The sequence below is a fragment of the Toxotes jaculatrix genome, chromosome 15, assembly GCF_017976425.1.
Source record: "Toxotes jaculatrix isolate fToxJac2 chromosome 15, fToxJac2.pri, whole genome shotgun sequence".
Taxonomy (NCBI): domain Eukaryota; kingdom Metazoa; phylum Chordata; class Actinopteri; family Toxotidae; genus Toxotes; species Toxotes jaculatrix.
In genome coordinates this window covers 19,573,389-19,599,964 of record NC_054408.1, presented here as the reverse complement: position 1 = coordinate 19,599,964, position 26,576 = coordinate 19,573,389, and the positions used below count along the sequence as shown (strand labels likewise).

Genomic DNA, 26,576 nt, shown 5'->3' with positions numbered 1-26,576 from the left:
TGATTAGGTTTTTAATAAAGAGAGGGGAAAATGAGAGAGAGGGAAAGAGATTGCTGCAGTGTAATTGGTTTGACAAATATCTCTCTGGAGTGGGACGTCCCTCTAGAAAAACAGTATGTCAGAGACACAACTATAAAGAACGGTACAGCGAGGCAGACTGAAACTAGCCCAATTTTTTTTTTCACATGTAATCCTCTCTCTCTTTATTTATATGCAGTGTATATCTCGTCTACTCTGTCTCCAGTGAAATAGTGAAGATACATCACAGAGAAGGTTCATTATCATGTCATCATTATGGAGAAAGAACATTGCCCTGTGTGTAAAAGCTTAAAAGCTAAAAGACAGTGAGACAGTGGTGGCGGCATTTTTAATCAACGTGGCTCATGAGTGTGTTTCTTTTGATGTCACCATTTGAATAAATAAAGCCCAGGCTGGTTAAAATCACACACAAACTTAACAGTGAAGCTTCAAACAGTGTGTTGGTAGATGAGAACAAGGTCTTTCTCCTCCTTTTTGAACTACAAATGATTAAAGTTGGATCAGCACCTGATGACACTGATTCTGGCACAATTTTCACTTGTCACTTTAAGTATCTGGTGTTTGTATAACATGATTGACAATAAGCAACATACAGTGTGCATTAAGTGCATTAAGCTTTTTGGCAACTGCCATTTGCACTGATTAGGGATCATTACACTACCACAGCTTTGGTGTGTCTTCTGTGTAATTGTATTATCGTAAATCACTGGAACCACTTTTTCCAATCACTCTAATGAGTCAGGGAGAACAACATCTAATTTCAGCTGACGTTATCACAAGAAACAGTGTCTGCTACTTCTTACAGGTAATTCCACATAGCACATACTGATGTAGGTAGGAGTAAAACTTACAGATATGTCTTGTAGAGGTGGATGCAATTTTACCTTTTCATTGTTTGGCTATAATGTTAAAAAATAACCAGGATAATTAGGATAAATCAGATTTCAGTCCGTTCTGCATGCTTCATGGCTGTATTTATACTTTGTGCTTTTGATATCCTAAAGCTACACACAAAGTGTAAATGAGATCTTCAGTGTTGAATTGTTGAAGTCCACAAGCTGCCCTGAGTCTGGCTTTTTTTTTCTTAATATATAATATGGCCAATGCATGTTTTTATTAAGCTTTAATTAGCTGAGAATGAGCACATGGTAGTCATAACTGTGACAGATCTGTTTAAAATAGCCAAGCCAAGCCTCTCTCTTTAGTCTTCACATCAGTGATCACTATGGATACATTCAAGCATGCAACTCAGCAACCACTTGTTTAGGCTTTCTTTGTTTCATTTGATGTTTTACCATTATATGGTGCCTGTATTTTATGCCTATTGCGGGTTTTTTTTTTTTTTATTGTGACGCACTTTGTTACATCTGCTTAAGACAGGTGCAATCAAAATATAAAATTTATTTCTCTACAACCAGCCCTCACTAGTTCATCTTTTACACTGCCAGTTTGACAGATGCTCTATGATAAATGTTTTTATAGACACATTTCATGGGTTCAATGTCTAATCCCTCCCTTTGATAAAGGCATCATCTACACACGCAAACACACACAGGTTTGAAAACATGTTTTGCACACTCCTTAATTGATAGAATAATAACTCAAGTCAGTTTGTGTCTTCACAAACACAAATTGACTTGACAGCTCACAGTTATTGCATACTGCAAACAAACCCACCTTTACAAACCCTGACACCTACACACACAGACGCATACACACACCTACACACGCCTTTCCACCCCAACACACAAACACACTGTACACTATGACAATTACTGAAAAGGTGGTGCATGTGTGTCTGTATATGTGTGTGTGTCTGCACCATCTATCTCTGTCAAGTTTAGTCCCATCCATCACCAGCTAATCGTTATAGCAGGCAGTGCTGTCAGCACAGATAGAGGTCTGCCCTGGCTGCATCTCTCTGCTAATAGCATCCAATTAATGCAGATAAAAAGGCACACAACAATAGGATGAGCTGTAACACCACTGTGGCACGTTATCTTCAAAGACTGGAGGGGACAAGATAGCAAGGGTTAACATATGCTGTGATATGTAATTGTTTTTCCGAGGCAAAATGTGGATCATTTTCTTCAGCTGTCCAGGTTAAATTTGAACATTTTACATAACCTATATTTCCATCTAGTCATCTTTCTTTTACAGAGCAATTATCCAATAAATTATGCATATGTATACATAGAAACACAACAACCCCAGGATGAGAGAAACAACCTTATTATGTTAAGTTCAGGCTACTTTCCTGAAATCATAAGCATTACAACAGCAAGAGACCTCTTGAACTGTGGGTCATCTCATTCTAGGAAATGTGTTCTTTTGCATCCTAACTGTCAGAAAATGTACCTTTCCAAATCAATACTGTGTGGTAGCAGCAGTCAGATCCAATTTCCCCCCCCCCAAGCACATATAAACCTGAATAAATGAAACATATTAAATGCTGATGCCCGTATACAGGGCACAAGGGCTTACTGAGTAGTAGGTATAAAAATGATGTGAATCATATACTTTGACTCTCACAGAACAAAGTATATGAGACTAGGTTCTCCTCTGCTATTATCACCACCAACTTATGAGGAACTGTCTTTCAGAGGAAGTGCTGGAGCTTTGTCCAGTATTTTGGTTTATGAGCAAATACTTGCAAAACTTTGTTTTTTCCCACCAGTCCTCGCTGTACTCTTAGTTCTAATAATAAAATTGTTAGCATGCTAACAGAAAAGTGTTGAAATATACTGTGCGAATAGCATCAATTAGAACACACAGAGGACAAGCAGCAATGATATATTGAGATTCATTAAAGACAAAACATTTCAGCAAGCACGTAACGGGCACATAGGGCCAGCTTTGTAAACAATGAACAAAGTCTGAGAGCGAGTGAGGACTGAATCATGAGTGTCAATCGACATTTTGAGCCTCAAGAGCCAACGTCATCAAACTTCACCACCTTTACTCTCCAAGGGTTGTCTCCGGCAGTGGAAAGCAATGCCTCTGTTGACTCTTGTTTTGCTTCTTTTACTATGACTTAATTTTTTCTACTGAAGTTAGCATGCTAACCAGCTAGCCTGTCCCGTCTCATAATACCACTTTATGATAGTGAGTCACTGTACTGTCCAGTCTACCCTGAGTTCAGCATGAGACGTTGAAGGAGTAGCTCTGCCCAGTGGACCTATTGTAAACTCTTGTCTTGAAAATGCAACAATGGCAAGTGACCATTATCATCGCCACCACCAACCCCTCCTGGCAAGAAACCCTATTCATGTCATGACTATGTTTTGAACTCTTTTGTGGACTTTTGGACTCTTGTTTAGTTTGTTTTTTTTTTTGTTTATAGTTGTGTATCTTGTCTTGTTTTACTTCCTGTCTTTGTCTTGTTTCCCTCCATTTGTGATTGTCTGCCCCACCCTAATTGGTTTCACCTGTTGCCCATTGCCTTGTGTATTTAAGTCTCGTCTTTTCCCTGTGTTCTGGTTGGTTTGTCTGTTTCCATGCCTGTTTCCATGTCAGTGTCCATGCTCTGCACCATGTCAAGTCCTTGTGTTTGTTCATGTTCCTGTGTCTTGTGTTTTCCCCCTCATGGACTTACATTGATTTCCTGTTTTCAAGTACGGACTTTTGTATTTTTGGTTATTTGAGTTTTGTTTCTTGGCCCTGGACACTTCCAGTGATTTTTGTTCTACCATTCTGCCTGTTTAGAGGGTTTTTGCGTTTGGGTCCAAGTCCTTGCCCCCCTCTCCATGACAATTTGGCGGCAGTGAAAATATATAGCACCTCTAAAATGGTTTCTTTCTCACTCCGTAGTTTTGGTTTTCAATTGAAAAATACCTGTGTGTTCTTCAGTACATTTAGACATATACACTATGAGTGTGGGCGTATGTGTGCATGGTCATGTTAACAATTGAGAGAAGCTGACAGAGAGAGACAGGAAAAAAGAAACAGATGGAGAGAGTTCCTAGCAGCCAGAATAACAGAGGAGAGTGGACTTGAGGCAGATGAGTCAATTACACAACATGTCGGGTAGGCTTTAGAAAGAAGGGAAAGGGCATGTACCACGCATACACACACACACCTACACACACAAACACAGAGGAAATGAGTGGCAAAGGCACAAATGCATCTCACTTGATTGGCTGTGATCAGGAGATGCATTCACACAGGCAGTGAAACACGGGTCCACATACAGAGCGAGTATCAGAGCAGGCTTGGTTTGAGGTAAACAGAGGGCTGGTGAAGCCACTGAGGTGAAGCAAAAGGCTACATGCCCATCTGGAGAATTTAGAGATCGAGAGAGAAAAAAAGAAAAAGAAAAAGACAGAAAGATTGCCCAGAAAAAAACTGTTTATACACATATACATTTTGTTAGAAAAATTGCCTGTATCACCATCAATTACCAACAAAACTCTATTTTGTGTAAATGTACAGCACAAAAAAAGAAAAACACAACACAACAAACTTACCTAGCTTACTCCCTTCACCACAGCATTTGTCTCAGAATATGGAAAGTATACCCCAGCAACATTATTCAGTTTTTCAGACAGAGATGAAAGAAACACTGAATGAGAGGTTGTATTGAGTTACAGAAGCTAGTGGAACAGAGACTAGCCCAGAGACGACATCAGCAGGATCAGCCTGTTGCCTTTAGACTGAATTTTCTAAAAACACATCCTGTGAAATTTGAGATAAGTACAGCTCAAATATTCATGTTCAGGTTTTACAAAAAAAGTGGAAACTCTAGTGCAGCATATGCAAACACACAAAGAATAATTTTGACACTGTCATATGTGTTAGGACACTGATGCCAAAAATAATCCTCACCATGATCACTAAATGTGTAAAAACAATTTTTTTTTTTTTCCAAAATTTCCATTTGGAATTTGGCCTCGTTAACAGGACTTTGGAAACATGCCGTCATCCAATAGAGGACACTTTACTGGAGGACACAAAGCATGCATGATTACACCCACAGACGCATCCACATTTCTGAGGAAGAAATATTTATTTCAAATGAAAAACTACCAGGATGGAAACGGTCACAAACGTGCTCATGGTCATTGAACACATCCCTGTCTGTTCCTTTGGGATAGTACAGAATGCTTTTGGCTATGCTCTGAAGCAGCAGTAGTTTTGGGATTAGAGAGCTAAAACTTACTGATGGAAAACTGCCATGTTCAGTTCATGGGCTGATTAAAAAAAATGTTTGTCTCGCCCCATGTCATAGCCCCGCCCTCAGCTGCTAAAACCAAACCACTCATCCACTCCAATGCTGCAGTGGAGGACTTCTTAAGTGGCCAACAGTGTGATTGGATTCACAGAGCTGCTGCTGCTGCTGCTGTACGTGTATCATTGCATTATTTTTATCTTGTTTTTCCAGTGACTAATAGTTTTGAATTAATTTCTCACATAATTTAAACTGATTGTTGACGCTTTGAAAACATGGTTTGATCCTGACACCCATTGCACAGTGCAAAAAAAATCTCTTAAAACATTCTGCCATCAGTGTGATTTATTTCTAGCTTTACTTTAATTTGCATTTAAAGTTCGACTATTACACAAATTTGTGTTTATCCTACTATTTTTCTAATTTTTTTGTGGTTTAAACAATACATTTTTCAATTTATGCCTGTGGAACCTCCCTGCTGTGTGCTTTATGTGCCTACAGAGGCAGTAAAACATTCAACTATACATTACGTTGACATGAGAGGGACGCAGAAAGCTCTCAGCCGAATTCTCTGTTCTCCTGTTCTGCCCTAAAACGAAATGCAGGCATAAATCCTCTGTCTTTTGTTGTTTTGTCAAAGTATCTGGTTTAACACTGGAGACCCAGAGGACATTAAAGAGGGTCTGTAGGGTTGCATTCCTGCCTGCCTCAGTTTCAGTCTCTGTCTCTCTCTCTGTTGTTTTAAGCTTTGAATTAAGTTTATCTTAACCTCCGATTTCAGTTCAAACAGTTCATCTCATGAATGATTATGTCCAGCACTGGTCATAATAACAGTCAGAGTTGGATTTTTTTAAGTTCTTTTTTTATATATATATATGAGTGGAGATTTCGTTCTCTCTTTTTTTCTTGTAATCCCATCAGAGAAATGACACCAAGCCAGCTCTACAGTTATGCCAGCAGCACTTGTGAGCCAGGGAAGAGGGCACATTCATTGCCACAAACAGCTGAGATCTCTGTCTGTTTCAGTGGACATTATCTGTGTCCAGATTTAGAAAGGACAGAAGGATGAGAGACAGAGACAAAGGGTTGTGTGTCTGCATGGCATTAACAATGTCTAATTGTGGCTCAGTAATAACACCGCCATAGTTGCAAAAGCAGCATGATACTATTTGACTGAAAGGGCAGGGAAGCAGAAGGGGCAATGTAGACAGTCAAACAGCGACAGAGAGAGAGACAGAGACAAAGTGGTGGGGAATTAAATTATTAGAAAGAGTCATTTCATTGAGTGTGTTGAGAGCATGACAGAAGAGAGATAACACGAAAAGGTAGGCTATAAATTACCACGATGCTAAGGCTGCTGTATGGTAGCAGAGGCCAGGACTCATCTGCACAATGCATAATTGCTCAAATAAGGACCTGTCGTGTATAACCTGCAATAACAGTCCCTGCTTTGAAACACCACAACTAATGTCATATACTGCTCGCTTATTATTAGTCTGTCTTTATCTCTCCCCAACAAGCACTCTGGAGATGAACAACTGAAGGTTTCTCTTTTGCTCTCCCTGCACCACTGCTCCCACCCACCTGGAAAGGTCGAGTTTTAAAATTTTCATCAGATGTTCAGATTACACCTGTGATCTGTTCATAGAGGGGCTGACAAGCTTCCAATTACACGCTTGTGACTGGCACTGACTGACAACGTAAAATTGAACAGAGATGAAGAGATTAAAATGGATGATCCTGTTTAGCTACTCTGGAGTGACTCTGCCTATTAACAGGAAACATTATATCATCTGGGAGAACCTGTAAGATTTCTCCATGCCTCTAATTGTCTATTTCTGGCAAACATGAAAAACAGTTTTTGAAAGCCAAATATGAGACCAAAAAAAAAAAAAAAAAAACTTATCTGGGGATGCAGGTATACAGCAGCTTAAAAACACACAGTAATTATCTTATACATCAAAGTCAAAACATAAATTATGCTCAGTGGTAGTATTTTCATATTAGGAGACGTAAAAAACAAACAAAAATAAAGAGGTTTTATTATCTGAGCTCAATCTACTATCTAGAATAGAGACAAAAACGTTATCTACGTTTACACCTACTGGAAAAGTGGTAGAAGGAAATCTGTGACTGTAACGCTGTCAACAGATAAACCTAAAGGAAAATCTTCCAAAAGGGTTTATGGATTCACTCTAAAGCAAAAACAAAAAGGCACAACAATCTAATGTCTTGCTGAATCTGACATGTTGCTCAAAAGCACACCTTTCATTAAAACAGATGGTTTGTTCATTTAAATGATTAAAAATAAATCTTTTGACACTATTCTGTAAGAGTGCCAGAATTAAACTTTGAGTCAAACAACTGAAAACTTGGCAACAGCATCAAAAATTCCCACATGCGTTGAACTGATTCCAAGGCTAAGTCCAAGTAAACCAGTCGACAAAACTGAAGCAAGGAGTGGAATAGAGCCATGACTTTGGACAGCCACTTGACTCACTTGCAGGGCTTAAATTATAGATGTTGTATCTATATCACAGGACACTTTCTGATTTTATAAAAACACTGTGCAGTATATCAGTGTTTCAGTACCAAGATAAATTATCCCTCTTCAAATGCTCTTATCAGTTCTTTAACTGTAGAATGGATGTTCCATCAGGCTTTAGCCAAACACTGAAAGAGCAGAAACTAGATCAGAGTTCACAAATGAAGATAGGAGAGGTGTATCTGGACAACGTGTCTGGATAAGGAAAAGTGCATGTGAATGTAAGGTGTAGACAAAATGCAGTCTGTATGCAAAAACGTATTAATTCCAAGTTAATGCAAAGGTCTAATGCAATTATCGAGATAACATATGCATATCCAGATCATGTGTTAATACCAGATGTAAACATGGTAACTGGGGATTTGTTGCAACACAGCAGAAATAACTTTGGTACGGGCCACCATTTGCAACACAAGTAGAAATCTTTGTAAAGTGTGCACATACAGTATTGCGTGTTTTTCTTTGGATGTGCTGTACATAGCTGCTTTTGTCTGACATTTATCAAGCAATGTATGTCTCCACTTAGCTATTCAATCATGTACTCATGAATATATTTATCCACATATGGTCACACCATGTAACACTTTATGGGTGTGTTTGAATGCTCACGCACACTATTTGAATAGTGCAGTAGTTTAACGTCAATTTATGATCAGTTTCAACTTTTAATGGAACAATTTACACATGTTCCCTGGAAGTCTTAATGTTTATAGTTTAATGGGAAGGGAGTGGCAGAACCACTGCATGGACTTGGAGCCTACCTTGGTCAACAATATATGAACTTTTATGGTACATGGTATTTAGTATGGTGCTGCACATGAATAAAAGTGTCCATCACTTGGCTTATGGCAGTTTCAGTCGGCATACAGCTATCTGAGGCAGTGGGAAAGGCAGGTCCTCTCTTTCTAAAGACCACTGTCATAGTATTTAAGCTTTAGAATGCAATACTGAGTGGAAGTTGATAGCATAGACCACTGATCTGCTCCACAGGATTACTTTTTAATTTACCCTGAAGATTAGCAGTATGTGTCAAATACACAACCACAGTTTGTCTTGTTGACACTTGACATCAACTGAGCATTGGGTATCTTGCTCAAGGGTACTGCTGTGACATGGGAGAGCATGTCTGACTCACTTGGTGCTTCACATGACTGTCTTCACACGTATGGTGTGTGTGTGAGACTGTGTGTACTAATTCCTTTGTGTTTTTTGTATGTGAGCATGTGTGAGACTGTTGCCCTTCCTCTGAGAATGGGTGCCAAATATGACAGCATACTATAATGTGCTTGCGTGTGTGTGTGTGTGTGTGTGTGTGTGTGTGTGTGTGTGTGTGTGTGTGTGTGTGTGTGCATGGCACATAATGTGGTTTCCACTACCAAGGTGCTGAAATACTTGTTAGCCCTATGGCGCCTGGATAATTGTCAGTGGCTGTTCCGCTATGGACAGGGCATGCACACATAAACACACACACCACTCTCTCTCACACCCACATGCACAATATACACATGCATATTCACACATGCTCCACTAACTAACAGTGCCTCAACGCTGCTCATTAGCTGCTGAGGCATGACAGCGAAAACTGGGTTACTGCTTTACAAGTGCACACACGTACAAGCATAAACAAACACATGCTCAAATCTATAGGCACACACACCAGTCATGACCACTTATAAAACAGGTTACTGTGGAGAGAACAGCGGGAAGAGGAGAGCCTTGACGACAATAAAAAAAAGTCCTCTCATGTTATCAAAGAGGATATGGTGCGTTACGGAAACTTCTCTGCTCTATCTTGGTTTGAACACTGCATAGAGTAGAAATCTAAACCTACTGGATTATATTTCTTATTGCAGTAGACGATTGTTGTGCTGATATATGATACATAGCATGTCTAAGTCAAATGAGCCACAGTGACACCCTTACATTTACTTACAACCATCTAAGACTGGAGTATTCAGAATTTTTCAGCTTCTTGACAGATTTTTGTGTGTAAATCCTAGACTGGCAAATTAAAAACAATTACATGTTCTAATTTAAATTTCAGTGTACTAAACCGCTTGCTTTCATTTGGTCCAATTTTCAATTTTCTGCACTGTTTCGCTCAATTTGATACCAAGTCCCTTCCAGTAAGCCGGTAAGTAACGCATCACAAGCACTGGAAAGAGGAATAATCAAAAAAAAAACACAGGAGGAAGGCAGTTCACTGGAGCTCAAGTGTGCAATTCAAGCTGTAATAGACCTTTTTTATTTTAAACTTATATAGAAGATTTCCTACATGACTTAGCTGAGGCTACTGTTACAAACAGATCGGAGGAATTAAAGGTCACTAGTTCAAATCCCTGACCTCATGATCTATGTGGAGACTGAATGGCACCAGAAATCCTTAGCCTAAAATGCCATATTAATTATTTAACCTATTAAGCTGGAGGAAGATTGACTGAGCATATGGCATTTGAGAGCCAACTTGCTGAGCTGGGACCAAATAAAGTTTATATACTTATATATTATACATATATATATTATACATATACATACATACATACACGCACATCACCACAAATACAATCCAGCCTCTGGTTTCCACAAAGGTTTCTTAGACATTAAATGACTGTAAATGGATCCCAGCAAACATACTGTTCAGGTCTGAAAAAAGCTGAGCTAAATGCTAAACTTGGCATGCTTGCATTACATACAATGAATGCTAACATGCTGGTGTTGAGATGATACAGTGTTTAAGCCTATTTAACCCTGTCCCCTAATTATTCCTAATTACCGCTTTTTAGAAAATGTTTGCATCAAAGGCGAGAATCCACTTTTTACGTGAACCATACAGAATAATATTTCAAATATTAGAGAATAATAAGTTAGCTTCAAATTTCAGAGTACAATAACAAATCCTCTTTCAGATGCTTTGCCATCACAAGAATGATTATAAAATTTAAACAACCTTATATCCATAAGAATTATAACAACACCAGACAAATCTGCACTTCATGAGCCATGTCCAATACTAACATTCAGCAGAGTCATCCAATATTGAAGTTCTTGTCTGGTAATAGGGTTGGATTTAAAAGGCTGCTGTAGGATTAAGATGTATCTCTGAATAACTTCACCCACTCCTGTGTTCCCAGCAGGTCATGGGAATTAAACTGCTGACCCTACAGTCATATGTAGTCCGGCATCAGAAGTTAGCTTGTCTCCTGCTGCCCTGCACCATAGCCCAGAAGCTACAGCTTAGCAGCTCAGGAGTCGCGAGCACAACACTGTGCCTGTAAAAGACAGCTCCTGACGGCAAGAAGTATGTACACGTCTCTATGCCTCAGTCACTCATCCCTCAGGTCACTGCTATAAATACCAGCCTGTTACTATTTGACCAGTCTGGTTAGATAAATGTTTGGAGAAATCCCTTTCAGGCTTTTTGGTGGCTTTACATGACTCGTTTACCATGAGCTCTTGATGTTGTGGCCTTGGATCGTACACACAACCACTTTGATGTGTCATCATGTACATTCCATGAAGCAGAAACTCCACAAAAAAAGAAAAAAGAAATCTTCAAAAGAAAATTCCAGCCTGATTCGCTGGTTGAATGAACCGCTCCGACAGGCTCACTATGTTGCAGTTATGTAAGGTTAAATGTAATGTATGAGAGCAGCGGCCCAGATAAATGGGCTGTAAAATCTGCTTTCTGTTTCTCAGTGTGAGAGCTGATGTCTTGGATTTGGAGGAGGAGGAGTTCTGTTCACAGTCTCTGATTGGCCAAATACACATACATTGCTATAGGGGTAGATGTAATTAACACAATATACTAATTAATACTATTAATTAATTATTATATTACTATTAACGACACAGTCATAAACATGTATCCCTAAAATGAGTTTGTGCTACTCTCAACGATGGATTAATCTGGAAAAACAAATGTACATGCAACCAAAGACACAAAGCATAAGGCTGTTGACATCATTTATACAGTATACTACTGTTGGTTAATGGGTACTCACAAAGTAATAGATAACAATTTGGACAGTGGACCCTGCTCATCAGTTTATGAAGTAACATTACAACTTCAAAAACTTAGCTCGCTCCTGTTTCAACCATAAGTAAAAACTTTAGCTCTTTTTGATGCTGATCACTCAAGGAAATCACTGCGTTGAATTGTGAGTGTGTTTATTTGTAATAGACTTAGTATCATTCTTTCCATATTACAATTAATAGATTAATCTACATTTTTCCACCACTTGTGTAACCCAAGTGGTCAAAAAAGTATTTACTATAATGCTGCTTTAATCATGCAAATTATATCAGTAAAAATATTAAATTTAAGTAAATGTTCTTTAGAGTGAGGCTCTTTATGTGGGTATATGTGTGTGCACACATGCATATGAATTATAAAAGACAGACAGAGAACAAGTTTGCATATTAGTTTGGCCATCATCAAAAAAAAAAAAAAAAAAAATCCCTACCAAAGATAAAACCAAACCTACGTCCATGGTTAGGGCTGGTTCAGTGTCAGCAGTCTGTTTGGTGAGTGGGTCACAAAAATTGAGCTAAGTGGATTGTGGACGCACACACACACAATGGGTGGTTTGTTCATTTAGACAGCAATTGTGACAAGAGAGACGGCTGATGTCCCCCAGCATTACCAATGATCTGCAACTAATTAGGAAGAGCTGCTCACAGTCTGCGTTAGCACGGGTGATGCCAGACGCTCTCAGCACCCCTTAAATTCCTCTCTCCTCACAACTGTAGACAGACACAAAACTGTCTTCGTTGCTCACCAGTTACGTTTGGGCCTTCGGGCTCGCTAATCCTCTCAAAAGAGTAGGAATAAGGATCGTTAAAGCAGATAATAAAGCAAATAACTCTTACACTGGTGAGCACATATTGATTGGGGTGCAGTAAACTGCTTTTGCTGCAGCTAACTGCACTACAGGCAGATTTTTAAAAGCTGACCACTGAAGACCCTTACTGAAGTAGAAGCATGACCCTGGTACATAGTTTGAAGTTCTTGTCTTTGTGGGCTTGGTCTACATAAAACATCTCACAGAAACAGTGTTGTTATTTTGTCACTCGCTGCGTATCTGTATTTTCTCCCTCCATGAGGAACTCTCAGCGGGAAAGGCAGGAGAGAGAATCAGTGAGAAGGCGGGTGAGAGGGAAGTTAATATTACACATGAAAAACAGCTCCATCAAAAGAGGGCATGGCCACTTTTGTTAGCTTTCTTCTCATCTTTTCATCCCTCATTCACCATCTATCTAATTAGCCAAAGTCCAGTGGGCGGGTTTGTCACACGGGACGCACGCAAACACACACATGGACACACACCATTCTAAAAAGACACTGATATATAACAGGAGTATTAAAACTTTCACTATCCAGCCCCACCTACTTAATTTATCTCTCTCTGACTTGTTAGAGCGATTCTAGCTCCCTCTGTCCTCTCTCTCTCTCTCTCTCTTCCTCTCCACTGATTTATAGAGATTCTTAAAAACGTCCCCTTGAGTCCTTCACACCAGAAATACATCCTCCTCTGTCCAGGAAGAACAGAAATAACCAGGGCCCAGTGCACTTAGAAAGTCCATGCATCCATATTCTCTGGATAGATGTGAGTTTAATTGGGGACTGGGGTAAAAACCAGACAGAAATTAACATTACCGTCTGTGGTGGCAACATCACGTACTCACAAAATGTATCTGTAGTTGGGGGGTCACTCAACAGCTCTCTCTGTCTCACTCCCTGCTGCTTCCCTCCCACTCTCTTGTTTTGTGTTCGCATTGTTGCCTTTAAAAAAAATTCATGCCTGCTGGTGCTGCAGGACGCCGGCCAACCAACCATAACGTGTCACTGGAAAAGTATTTTTCGATAAACAAGAAATCAAATCTTTCCACACTGATGCAACAAATGCTTATCGGTTCCAGACATACTGTACAGTATGTAGTAGTTCATCATCAAGAAGCCTGTATCTTTTCTCCTGTCTCCTGCCCGAGACTTTTCACTGCTGAGAAACACTGAAAATACAAACAGAGTTTCATTTTTTTGAAGTCCATCTTAAAACTTCTGGAAAAGGATTTGATTAAAACTTTGCCCAGGACTCATTACATCCAAGTAATAGTTCTGCCTCTTTTGCTATGTAGGGACTGAGCAGACATTGTCTCATGACCCACTGTGAGCATCACACTTCTGTTGGACTACACTGTATCAGCCATCTCGATTGCTTACACGATATTTAGTTATTTCAGTCAAACTGTCTGAGTTTCCAGATGTGTTCCCCTGAGTCATTCCTCAAAGTGCTTCCCTTTTGTCAATTCGCTACCTTCTAGTGAGTTGCTTATGCACATGAAATATTTCAGATGAATTCAAATTGAATCCTGAGCCGCCAGATGAAAGACGACCACGTCAGGGAAGGAGGATTAACGTGTCTCTCTGTGCCTGTCCCTTTATATCAATGGGAAATAGTGAAGGATTCCTTTCCCTTTGTCTGTTCTGTACTAGTTGGCCTAAAAATTACTAGAGAATATTAAAAATTGCTTCTGTCAGAGCACAAATGATTCTGATGACTTCTGCTGCAAAGGTTATTTTGATATGCATCAACTCTGTGCTCTACTGATTAAAGTGTGCTACCAATCTTTAAAAGTGTGTGCAAGACTGGCAGACTAAAAGTTTCCTAGGCAGATAAATGAACCACCCGAATGGGGAGAATTATTTAGGGATCTTGGAAAGTAAAATTCTTTAGAAAAGTAAAGCAAAACTTTGAAAACTGCTGCTTTAGATGCGAACGTGGTGAAACAGTAATGAGGCAACCTGCTGTGATGAGTGAACTTTCTCTTTATGTAAATACTGAACACCTACATGGGGCCAAAGGCCAAAGAGCAGAGGCAGCTCGCCTGAACACCTTTGTCGGAGAGCATCATGGTGTGCATGTGTGCATACTGCAGTTTGGTGTGTTTCCAGTGCACAAGTCTAAAATGACAAGTGCTGAGAACATATGTGTGCAGACAGCAGAGAAAGAAACAGAGAGGTAAGCAACTAAAAGGAGACATGAAGGCTCCAACATGCAACAATAAATAACAATAAAAACATACACACTGTGTCCATCAACAAAACATGATGGAAAGATGTGATGGGTCCATGGATTAGCTGCATTTATGTAATTGTGGATGTTCTGAATTATGTTTTTATACTTCATTTACAGATGCTTCCAAGTGTGTTTTGTGTCCATGGGATTGCACCTAAATGAAAATAAGATTTTATTCAATAACATTCCACCACTTTTTCACCTATTAAAATAAGCTGTGGTTAAATGTTAAATGAATAGACTACTGCATTCAGACTTACGCACTGACTCGGGCAGCAGTTCTCTCCCACGCCAGTGGTCTTTCCTTTGCCGCTGCAGCTGTGTTTTGTTTTTTTTTTGTGTTTTTTTTTCCTAAAAATGTGCTCATACTCACCATAAGCTTGTGTTAGGCTACTTCTAACTCTTGTGGTGTGAAATAGGGTTGCCATGGTGGATTTATGAAGGCTGTTTATAGTCATCACACACACGCTTAACTCAGAGTGAACATATTCAGTTAATTGAACTAACTCAGATCAACTATTCTGAAACCACGTTTCCCATTTCATATCAGCTCAGAGTTTAGGGTTAGACTCAGAGTTTGTTAAACCTGCTTTCTGGACTAGACCCCAGGTCAGTTTAGAAAGATTTCCTAACTATGCAAAACCAAAAAGTATTGTAATAAAAGAGTTGACCTGTAAGACTTGTGATGTAGTGAGTGGGTGGAGGGTTATTTCATGGATTGTGGGAAACTGTAAAGTCTTTTGCAAATGACAGTTTATCTTCACATTTCCAAATAGAGAAATAAATATCAACCCAAACTCTGAGAAAAAAAAATGGTTTCAGATAATCATAATAATAGAATCTAAATAAAATGTTCTTATATACACATCATTCCCCTACTGTGTATTCTAAAACCATTTATCCTCATAGTAATACACAGTTGTACATATCCCTGTCTTGGCTGCAAAGATGAAAAGGTACCAAAGACCCTAAGCTTCCTCCATACAGATTTTGAGATTTTTTGTTATATGAGAAACGCGAGCATGCCAACCAGTTGCTTCTCCCTCACACCTTTTCCTGGATATAACCACTTCCACCCTGAAAAGTCTATCACTTCCCATCTACACTTCTATTCTCTAGTTTAAACAAAGATTATTTTGTTCGCCGCACAGTGTGGGGACAACCACCACTAATCCTATAATAAATCAAATATCATATCATAACAAACCCTGATGTTCGGCAATTACTCCTACAATGATAAACTGGGAGAGAACAAAGTATTTTATGGGCTACTGGACAGATACAATTATAAAAGTAAATTTCAAATCTGATTGCTGGGAACCACGAGTACAGATGGGGTTTTAGCTGTTATTTGGCTCTGGATGTGGAGGAGGAGAGTAACTCAACTCGCTTTGCACACACATTAAGCTTCCATGAACATATATGTAAGTACATCCCAACCCATTTGTTTCAGCCTGATTTAATATGGGGCATCTATTTCAGCTCATGACCTGTGTTATGATATGTTCTAAACAAAGGTAATAGTTTAGCCGAACTACCTTAAATGCCTTATTACGCACATCCATGCAGCCACGGTGTGTAAGACTCACCTACAATGAACCACAGAAGCGTCTGTTTGCGCAGAGCTGCTCCAGTCTGCGATCCCATCCTGCCGCTGTCAAAATGATCTACTGACTGAAGTTTGAGGGGGAGATGGGAAGAGTAGAGCAACTTACTAGAGCTCAAAGAATAATAGGTAACACCAAAAGTGACAGCTGGTGAAGAAATCCATATAATGCGACCGTCCAGTCAATCAGCCACAGCAGAAAGCCTCCGCTGTATCACCTTGCGCAAAACTGCCCGGGGGAGGGGGAGCCAAGACTCGTCTTTGTTCCTGCAGTATCTTAACTCCCCCGAGTCTGCCTGTCACCGACCCTCTGTTATCCAGACATAAAACATATTGAGTCTTAAAGTTGGAGCTGTATTTCCAAGCAGTCGTTCTGAGGTTTGGAGAAATCCTGAACGCGCTCGGTGAAGTGTGCAGTGTTGGAGACTGTGCCGTGCTGTGCGCAACGGGAGGCACCAGCCTGGGACCGGTGGAGCTGAGAGAGACTGTTGAAGGTTTCACTGCCTCTCTCAGGGAGGACACGGCTGTGAGTGAACGGAGGGGACACGGGATAGACCCAAACATAGCAATCACAGCGCAGGGAGGGGGAACTGAGGGTGCTTTGGATGAGGGAGGAGACGCTGGACTCCTTATGGTACTTTTCCATTGGTTAATCGGATACACACCAGCGGCCAAAGCAGCAAACTTCAAATTACAGATTGTTGATTCCTTATATAAATATTTTTTGGTGTTACCAAGGGAGATAGAGCATATACAGTGCGCAGAAACACAGTTTCCTGAATCCACACAATGTTGAAGCTGAGGAGCAAAGCATATATAAAAGTAGTGGAGTCCAACTGCGGTGTGAATGAGGAGACAGGTGCAGTGTAGATACGGTGCGTGGATTTGTGCTCTGGTTGAGGATTGGATGGTTCACAGTTGTGCGACATCTCCATCTAGTGGTTATGAGGAGCTTTAAAATGCGAGTTTACTCAAATGAGTCGAGTTTTATGAGCTTTAAACAGTTCATAAGGCGGACAGAGTTGATGTATGATACATTTTCCCCTATAATTTCATTTATATGTATATTTCAGTAACTTTTTTCAGCTTCAGTGTTTCCTCCTCTTTTATTTATTGAAGGTGAGAAAAGAGAAGCTATTTTGTATTTCTAAAGTCAAAGTGGTTTCACAGTTTTTTATTTATTTATATATATATATTTTCTCTTTATTAAAAAAAGCATCCACCCAGTATGAGTATTTCACTTCACTACATTTCACTGCAGCAAAACATAATTTTATGTTTGGATATTATATATCTGCATTGTGCATATTTTCTCATTTACATGTAATTGTACAATACACTGTGCTGTTTCATTTTAAGTCCATTGTTTAGAAAAGACAGAAATAGAATAGAATAGAATAGAGTAGAAATTTGTTTTTTTCTTTTGAAGTGTATAAAAGGTGCCTTTGTTTGGCTGCAATTCACTTTGAACCCAGTGTGAAAAGGCACATTCATGTGTATCAGAAGGTCTAAAGATGACTCATCTACGTGGGTTGGTAGGGACTGTAGTTTTAGCTAAACCTTTGCTGTTTTATGCTCTTCACTGCCAGCTACCTTTGTGTGGCTTTATGTTATATCATAGAAACAGAGAAATCTCACAGACACACACACACACACACAGAAAACGAAACAGCTGAATGGAAAACTCAGCCTGTCAAATCATCTCCCACTGACAGAGAGTCAGTACCTGAGAAAGAGAGTAGTTCTCCAGCTCCAGGCATCTCAAATAAGGTTAGTCAGGAGGGTCATGTCACTCGTAAGGAGTGAAAAGAGAGAGACGCAAAGGCGACAAAACTCATAGTGTACGGTTTTAAAAAGAAGGCAACAGAAGAAAGACAGAGATTGGTCTGTGTCACTGACAAAAAATAGTCCCATAAGACAAGATACAGAAAAATGATACCATGGTACAAATATCTGACCTCAAGAATATTTCCTGGTGGGATAAAGCTGAGTGGCTTCACTAAGGAGCGGCAAGACTGAAAGAAGACCAAGCACATTGTCCTCATTTAATGCTTCTCTCAGGACAAAATAGAGAAATGTTATGGAAGAAACACTGTGGCATGTCATGAAGAAGAAGCTTGAAGGAAAAAAAATACATTTTATACTTTTATTTTCTCTGCTAAACAAAGGGAAGGGATAAAGAAAACATGAAAGAACCACAACAAATTCTAGGCTGAAAGTCTCCCTCACATCTCAAACTAAAGAGGCAGATGTTAGTGGCAGAATGCACAGATTGAAGAGGAGATGGGAAGTAAATGGGAAAAGCAATAGAAAGTAAACCACCTCCCATCAAGACCCTTCCAATGAATACCTCCCTCTGTGCTGGCAAAACATGAAAAAGCTGCTCAGTCATTACCACAAAAATCACTACAAGCAAGTTGTAAGACTGTAAGTTGAACTCCATCAAGTTCACACCAAAGCTGACATCATGATACTGGGAAAAAACAGCCAGCAAAACATTGATATTCCAGGTCTCACTTTGTCTTAATGTCAGACAACAAACAGCCTGCAGGCATTTAAAACCACTGCCCGCCTGCCCGCCCATCGGACTGTCTCCAAGGCAACCAAGTGTAAACGTACAGCAGGAGGCACGCAGCAAAAGAAAAGAAAGGAGAGGAAACACGAGAGTGGAGAGTCTCTTGAAAAGGATCAAAGGTTTGCTTGTCAAGTGTCCACAGAGGGTCAGATAAAACATATGGATGTATTAGTTGATCAAGGAATGTGAAGAAGAGGAAAGACACAAATGAAATGGCATCACCACAGTAAGTACAGATTAGTTTCATTTTCAACATTTTATTGCCATTATTGTTTAGTTAGTCTGATTTTAAAGCTGCTGGCAATCACTAATTAAGAGTAAAATCAGCAACAATTCCCAGAAAGTTTGCTCTCACTTTCTAAAATGCCCCTTTTATTTCTTATTAGTCAGTGATATTTAACATGTTGATATATTAGACACTTCAGCCATCTTGGCTGTTGCTCTGTGTTGTCAAACATTAAACCAGACAGAGTTCAGGCTTCAAATAGTCATTTCTGTTGTGCACACACACACACAAACACACATAAGTCCATGTGCTGTCACTGGTGGATGTGCTTGTTTAAGGGATAATGATGTATATTATAGTGACTCACTGGCAGTAATAATGTGAGACAGTAATTCCTATCACACCCTCTGTGCTGTCTCTGTGGACTGAATCATTAGAGAGTCGCATCAAAGCAATAACATGACAATAATGATCACACAAACACTCAGACTACTGCAGACACCAGGAGAAGAACTCCTTATCAGTGCAGTATTTGCAGTATTTTTTTTTCATATCATTTATTGTTTCCCACAAGGACGAAGAAAATAAAACACAAGTCTGGTCTGACTTCCTGTTCAGACTGAACTTTTCTTTGGCTTCAGTTCACACAGAACTGATCGGAAACCTGTGAAATATGGAGAGAAGTGAGAAGACAGAGAGGAGGTGGCGGGGTGCTGATGAGAGGCTGAAAAGAGGACAGCAGGAGGAAAATGAAAAGGTTTTGGTGGTGAGCCGTGGACAAGAGGTGGACAGCCAGGACGAGCTGGAGATCTCTGACTCTGAGGATGCAGAGGAGCAAGGATGCACTCCCCTTATCACTGCCTGTTGTAAAGGCATGACTGAGGTAAGTTATGTGTGTGTGTGTCTGCGAGAGACAATTTGGCATTGGGATGTCTATTGTTGTGTAATCATGGGTTAGATTTTGTAACCTAACTCTTATATTACTTAGCAGATCTGATATCAGTCCATTGCTCACTGGAAAGTTCCTACAGGTGAGCATGTCAGAGGCTGAGGGGTATGAGTCAGGGTTGGGGAGGATGAAAATATTCTGCCCCATGAAATGTTTTTCCATCCAATAACAATAACATTTGTTTGTGCTCATCCATGTGATTTTTCTCATTACGTAACTCCTCTGATTTCTCTCCGGGGGCCACGATCAAAACAAGTATATGACTTACCGGTAACACATAGGAGACGTTCCTCCTGTGGTTCCACGTGAAGGGGAATAAGTCACTGGATTACAGCAGATATTTACCAGACTGCTACTATTAATGTTTGGAAAAACTGTAAGCTGTGATAGTATACCAATACCAAATATGAACACCAGCAGTCATTTTATTGCAAGATTTTTTTCATTTGAATAAGTCTTCTATTTTTCCTTTTTGTTTCATTTACCGTTTTTCTGTGTCATGTTGTTAAAAGGTGGTGCAGCGGCTGCTGAAGACCGGGGCCGACATGACCTTGTGTAACCGCAGTCAGAAGACAGTTCTCCACGTCAGCCCTCCTGAGCTCCAGAGAAAAGTGTTGGGGTGGATGTGGAGGCCTCATCTACCTCCCCAGGCACAGCTGCTGCAGGCTTCCTGGCAGGGAGACCTGCAGTCCTTACAGAACCTGCTGGTAAAGCTCCCACACACCCACACCCACACCCACACAAACACAAACACCCACTCGGGTGTTAGACGATTTCCCAGATGAGACGTCTGGGAAATGACAACAAAGAGCAACAACAAAGTTTTCCTATTACGAAAACACAACTGGGTATTCTGTTTGTGTTTATGAATAATGTGTGTTGTCCAGCTTTTTTTTTCATATTTATTAGCTTGTCTACTAGCAAAACTGTAATTTCTGAGGAACATGGTTTCTAATGCCTCTAAGTGACAACAGTAGCAGGATGTTTTCATGGTGGTTGGGCCAAAAACTGATTTCTCATTTGGACCCTTGTTTGTTTGGCACAACTGGACATGAAAACTCATTCCTGAATCGTTAATCAACCCAGGTGAAAAAATAGGTTTACTGTGTCCCTGTGTGACTTCATAGAATCAAAATGTTTATTTAAAGGCCATGGAAACAAATTTTCTTACCATGAGAGATGAGGTCCTGACTCCATAATACATATTAGAGTGTACCATGTATTATTCATGTGTGTATTTGGGTCTGTCCGTATCTTTCAGGCTCAGAGACACAGGGTGGATGTGAATGTTCCTAACAGCGACGGTGTGACTGCTGTGATGCTTGCCGTCAGGGACATTGACGTGTTCGAGAGCGTAGTGACATCTCTGCCGTGGGACCACAGACCTGTGGAGGTGGTCAAGGAACTGCTAGGACTCTCGGCGTAAGAAAACATACATTGACATGGTGGATACATACAGACAAGCAAATGCACACATACAAACTTTTCTTTAGTCACACCTCCAGCAGTTGCCAGCTATTTGTTCTTCTGTGTGAAAGCATCTTCAGTTGAAATACTCCAAAAGGAAATATGCTGAATATGCAAAGGGGACACATTTTTAAATATGTGACGTTCTCAGAGACAACAAAAAAAATGTCTACATCTGTCTTAATCAGTGATCTGCAGGTGCAAGACCACCATGGCTGCTCTGCACTCCACTATGCTGCTACCATCAACAGCCCTGTGAAGGAGAAGATCATTCATATGATGGTTGAGGCCATAAGTCACACAGGTATACACACAAACACACACACACAAAAACACACACACATACACGTGAAATGATCACGTGTAATGTGTCACCTGTAGAGATGAACCCACAGAGAATTATCATCCAACTCTGCAGGTCCTCTCAGCTCTGCTAAACACAAACAAGTGTTGTTCAGCTCAGTGTTTTTGGTTTTACAGTGTGTACGGAAAGTATTCAGACCCCCTTAAATTTTTCACTCTTTGTTACATTGTAGCCATTTGCTGAAATCATTTAAGTTCATTTTTTCCTCATTAATGTACACACAGCACCCCATATTGACAGAGAAACATGAAATTGTTGAAATTTTTGCAGATTTATTAAAAAAGAAAATGAAATATCACATGGCCATAAGTATTCAGACCCTTTGCTGTGACCCTCATATATTTAACTCGGGTGCTGTCCATTTCTTCTGATCATCCTTGAGATGGTTCTACACATTCATTGGAGTCCAGCTGTGTTTGATTATACTGATTGGACTTGATTAGGAAGGCCACACACCTGTCTATATAAGACCTTACAGCTCACATTAATGAGGAAAAAAAATGAACTTAAATGATTTCAGCAAATGGCTGCAATATAACAGAGTGAAAAATTTAAGGGGGTCTGAATACTTTCCGTACCCACTGTACCTGAACTATTCTGATTCAGACTGTGTCCACTCTCACTGTGCTATTTTCCTGCTCAGCACCAAACAGCAGATAGACACAGTTAGCGACTAGCTGGTGAACACAATGGTGCATTTAGCTGATAAAGAGCCAGATATTACCCTCAGGAGTTAGTGGAGGCTAAAAGTGAGTGTGCCAAAAAACACTAAATCAAATGAATGCTAATGCTGCTCTGTGTGCTGAATGTGTGAGTAGGAAACTGTTTCATATACTGATAAAATGTCGTTGTGTTAACAACTTTTTGTTTCTCTACTAATGCTGCTGTAAAGTTATGGGAAAATTCTGACCTAAATTCCAACAGTACATGTGATCGGCTTTGGAGAAATAAGGGTTATACAGCTATTCCTACATTCTCATGTTCAACAATTACTGTAATCTGATTAGAATTATACGGTTAGTTTTTATACAGTAGCACTGCACCTCATTCTTCCATATATGTGACCTGAAAAAATAAAACATGGAAACTAACAAAGATATAATACTCTAAATACATTTACTGATAGTTTGCCATGTGCAGTCTTACTTAATAAATTCATTTTCCTGTTTATTGTCTTTTGTATCATTTCATGTTTATCACCTTAAGTCAACAAATGGAGCTGATGTCAAATGAGTGCCCACACTTGCTCATGTCGTCACGTTATCAGTCTCCCTTTGATCCCCGATTCATTGATCAGTTACTCATTTAACTGCCTGTTTAAAGCAAAGTATGCATGTAGCATACACACACACAGCTCTAAATGTACCCTAACCTATTCATGACTATGTTTAAGCACAGACACTTCCTTTATTTCTCTCTCCCATACACACAAACAGCATACCAAGTTCATTCATAATCCTGTTTTCAGAGTAAAACCTCTGCAGTTGAGCTCAAAGCCTGCACTTATGTGGGAAGGTGTAAGAAAGGCTTGTTTGTGTGTGTGTGTGACCACGCTGTTGAGAGCCTTCATGAGCTTGTGAATCGGTTTATATAAAGGATGGCGAAATAGAAACAAGGTGACACAGAGAGGACGGATGAATAGAGATGGAAAGAAAGAGAAGAAGGTAAATGTTCTCAGACTTTTCTGCTGCTCCTAATCTCCCATCTTGTGTTAGGGTGCAGGGGTGTGGACTCAAACATGGATTCAGAGTTTTATCTGCTATTTTCATGACTGTCTCAATAGGGAGAAACTGATTTCACCTTTGTTGGGTGTCATTTCTGTTCTCATCCAGATGCTGTCCCTGTGTCACCCCCAGCCCTTGTCAAATACTCGTGCCAGGATTTGGACTCAGAATTTGAGGATTCTGACCTAGAGTTGGACATTGAGAGCCTTTATCCTAATCAGCCAACACATACCCATCAACACCGCTTTCTACTGTACAGCCTCACCGGGGTAAGAGATACATGGCCACTCTAGAAGAAAATACTTAAACATGTCACTTCTATATCAAGATAACAAGATTCTTTTCAGTCTTGTTTTGTTTTCAGTCTTTGCTTTCAGTAACTGATTGAACTGTCCCGCTTTTACATTCTGCAATCACGAGAACTAAACCAACAGGACAGCAACAAAACCTTTATGATTCAAATTTTACAGAAACTAGCGTGAAATCCAAACAGTTTGAAATTAATATCTGAAGTTCAGTATATTCAGTATGTATATTGTATGGTTCCACTGACTGAATACTGAAGATAATAACTAACTAATTTTTCTTCAATTCAACCAACTTGTAAGATCCACCCATAGACCACACTGCACTAAGTTGTCCACAGAGTCTTTGTTGTATTTAAGCATGTGTGTTTGAGTGTGGCTGCGGCTCTCAAGTAGCTACAGTGAACAAACACACAGGCAGACTGGCAGCGAGGGGGTCACCCAAAAGACAAATATGTGGAAGCAGTAATTGGCTGTTTAGATAAGTGTGTGCCTATATATATGTGTGTGTGTGTGTGTGTGTGTGTGTGGAGGGGTCCTCTCGGTAGCTGACACTTAGCTGCTATACTGTTGTATTGTGGGAGTTCTGATAGAAGGCGGAGGCAGCTGGTGAGCAGGAAGGGAAGAGCAGGTGGTTTACAGGGCAAAGCTTCAGTATCTCAGAGACCCACTGACACACTCAGCTGTAGTGTACGTGGACATTTATTAACTGTTATATTTAAAGTGACTTCCAAACCACCAGAGAGAGATACATCTAAACCCAAGGCTCAATCATATGAGCTGTGACCCAGCCATTTGCTGCTCTTGACCTTACCAGTGAACTCTAACGACTGAATCAATGAAATACGTACCTTTGTGGTTTGGTAGCAGTGCTCTGCAGCTTTTAGAAAGCTTTCACCGAATAAATGGCAAAAATCACACTGAAATTTCTAGTAAGCACTGAGACCTTCTCAGCTTGCATCAGTACTACTACCAGCTTCAGTCCTTTAAGACTGGGACACATATAATTAGCAAATTGCTCACTTTTGTTCCTTCCAGGAAGTGCTGGAGTCCCCAGGGTGCCCTCCTCTATCTGGCCATCATAAAGATCTCCGCCAAGGTAAGAACTCTTCCAATGACTCCAGGGGTATTAGTGGTTATAGTGGACTGAAGTGTGAACTATTAATGTATGAAACTGAAGTTAAATTATTTTTTTCTTTGTGGGCTAAAGAGATAAGTACTTTTAAACACAGTTTTTGTCCTTTTAAAGTGACAAATGGTCAGCATCATCCCAAATAGGCCATCAGATCATATCAGCTTCTAAAGGGAGGGCAGTGAGGGAGGCGTGACAGGGTGGGAGGGGTCTCACACACAATACGACCTCTCAGCTGAGCTTGCCCGTCTTTTCCCTCAGCCACAGCAGCATGGTTGAGACACAGAGAGGGTAAAATGTCCACTGAAAGAAAGTGCTACACGGACGAATAGACATGTTGAGGTTACAGAGAGCAGAGACAGAATAAATGTGTGGTCATAAGGTCTTCCCCAGGTGTGGAGGAATACAGAAATAAACAGAGACAGGAATTATCTCATTCAAGCTTTAAACATGAGAGTGAAATGGGAGCAGACTGGACCAGCGTGTTCAGAAACAGGTAATGACGTTTTCTCTGTGATGGCTATAAACTTGTTTTTGTACAGTATATTCTATGTGAGCAGTTGCTGGTGCACTCCTAAGGCTGGATGTGTGCTTATCAAGACTCATTACAGTGTTATGATGTTGCTTTGAAATTTAAAAAACACAGTGTGCACAGCCTGAGGCTTCTACAAGAACTTGAAAAACCTCAGAGTAACATTAATCTTCAGCATTTAACTCCAGCCTGTAAACCTGCTTCAAAAATACTTTTTTTGAAAGTGGTTCCTGTCAGGCCAGAAATGTGGTATATGTAACTGTGTTTGTGAGATTGTCTGTGAGATTTAACTGTTAACACTGTGAGAATACAATGGACTTAGGACTGGTGGGTGTAACTGTGTGGGTCTGTGTGTGTCTGGCACAGATAAGGGGATCCCCCTCTGTTTCCAAAACGCCATGGAAACACTGAGAGACACCAGGCAAGCCTACCAGGACGCAGGAAGGGGAAGCAGGTGGGCTGGATGAAATCTTTGTCTTTCTCTCTCTCTCTCATATACATGTTTTTTTTAAATGTATAGAGGCTGTGAAGAAACAGTAATTTACAAGCAGATGGTACTGAGCTGATGGTATAAACAGTGCTGACACATGTGAACACATCAACAGCTGTTTATACGTAACAACAAACACACACAAACCTTTTTATGCGCGTACAATTAACACTCCATCCCCCAAACACACAACCTCATGTATACACAGTACACTGTTCCTGGTCTATAGTCAACAACCACGTCTTACTTTTACACCAACAGCAGAACAGTGTCCTCTCCGGTTACACTCACTGACCTGTAGGCAGGCACCTGTCACTGTGTCCAGAGGACAACCTGTTCTGCCCAAACAGGTTAGAAACACAGAGACGGGGGGGGGGGG

The 26,576-nt window shown here is 40.2% G+C and overlaps 1 protein-coding gene across 2 annotated transcripts in view; it reads right to left on the bottom strand.

The window, feature by feature from the left end:
* The window catches only part of ramp1 (receptor activity modifying protein 1), a 49,013-nt gene extending 32,106 nt beyond the window's left edge, over nt 1-16,907 (bottom strand). For both annotated transcript variants that reach the window (XM_041057408.1, XM_041057409.1), the window contains exon 1: nt 16,417-16,907. In XM_041057408.1, coding sequence (XP_040913342.1) covers nt 16,417-16,474 — 58 coding nt within the window. In that variant the 5' untranslated portion in view covers nt 16,475-16,907. The remainder of the gene's footprint in view (nt 1-16,416) is intronic.
* Nucleotides 16,908-26,576: the final 9,669 nt, after the last annotated feature.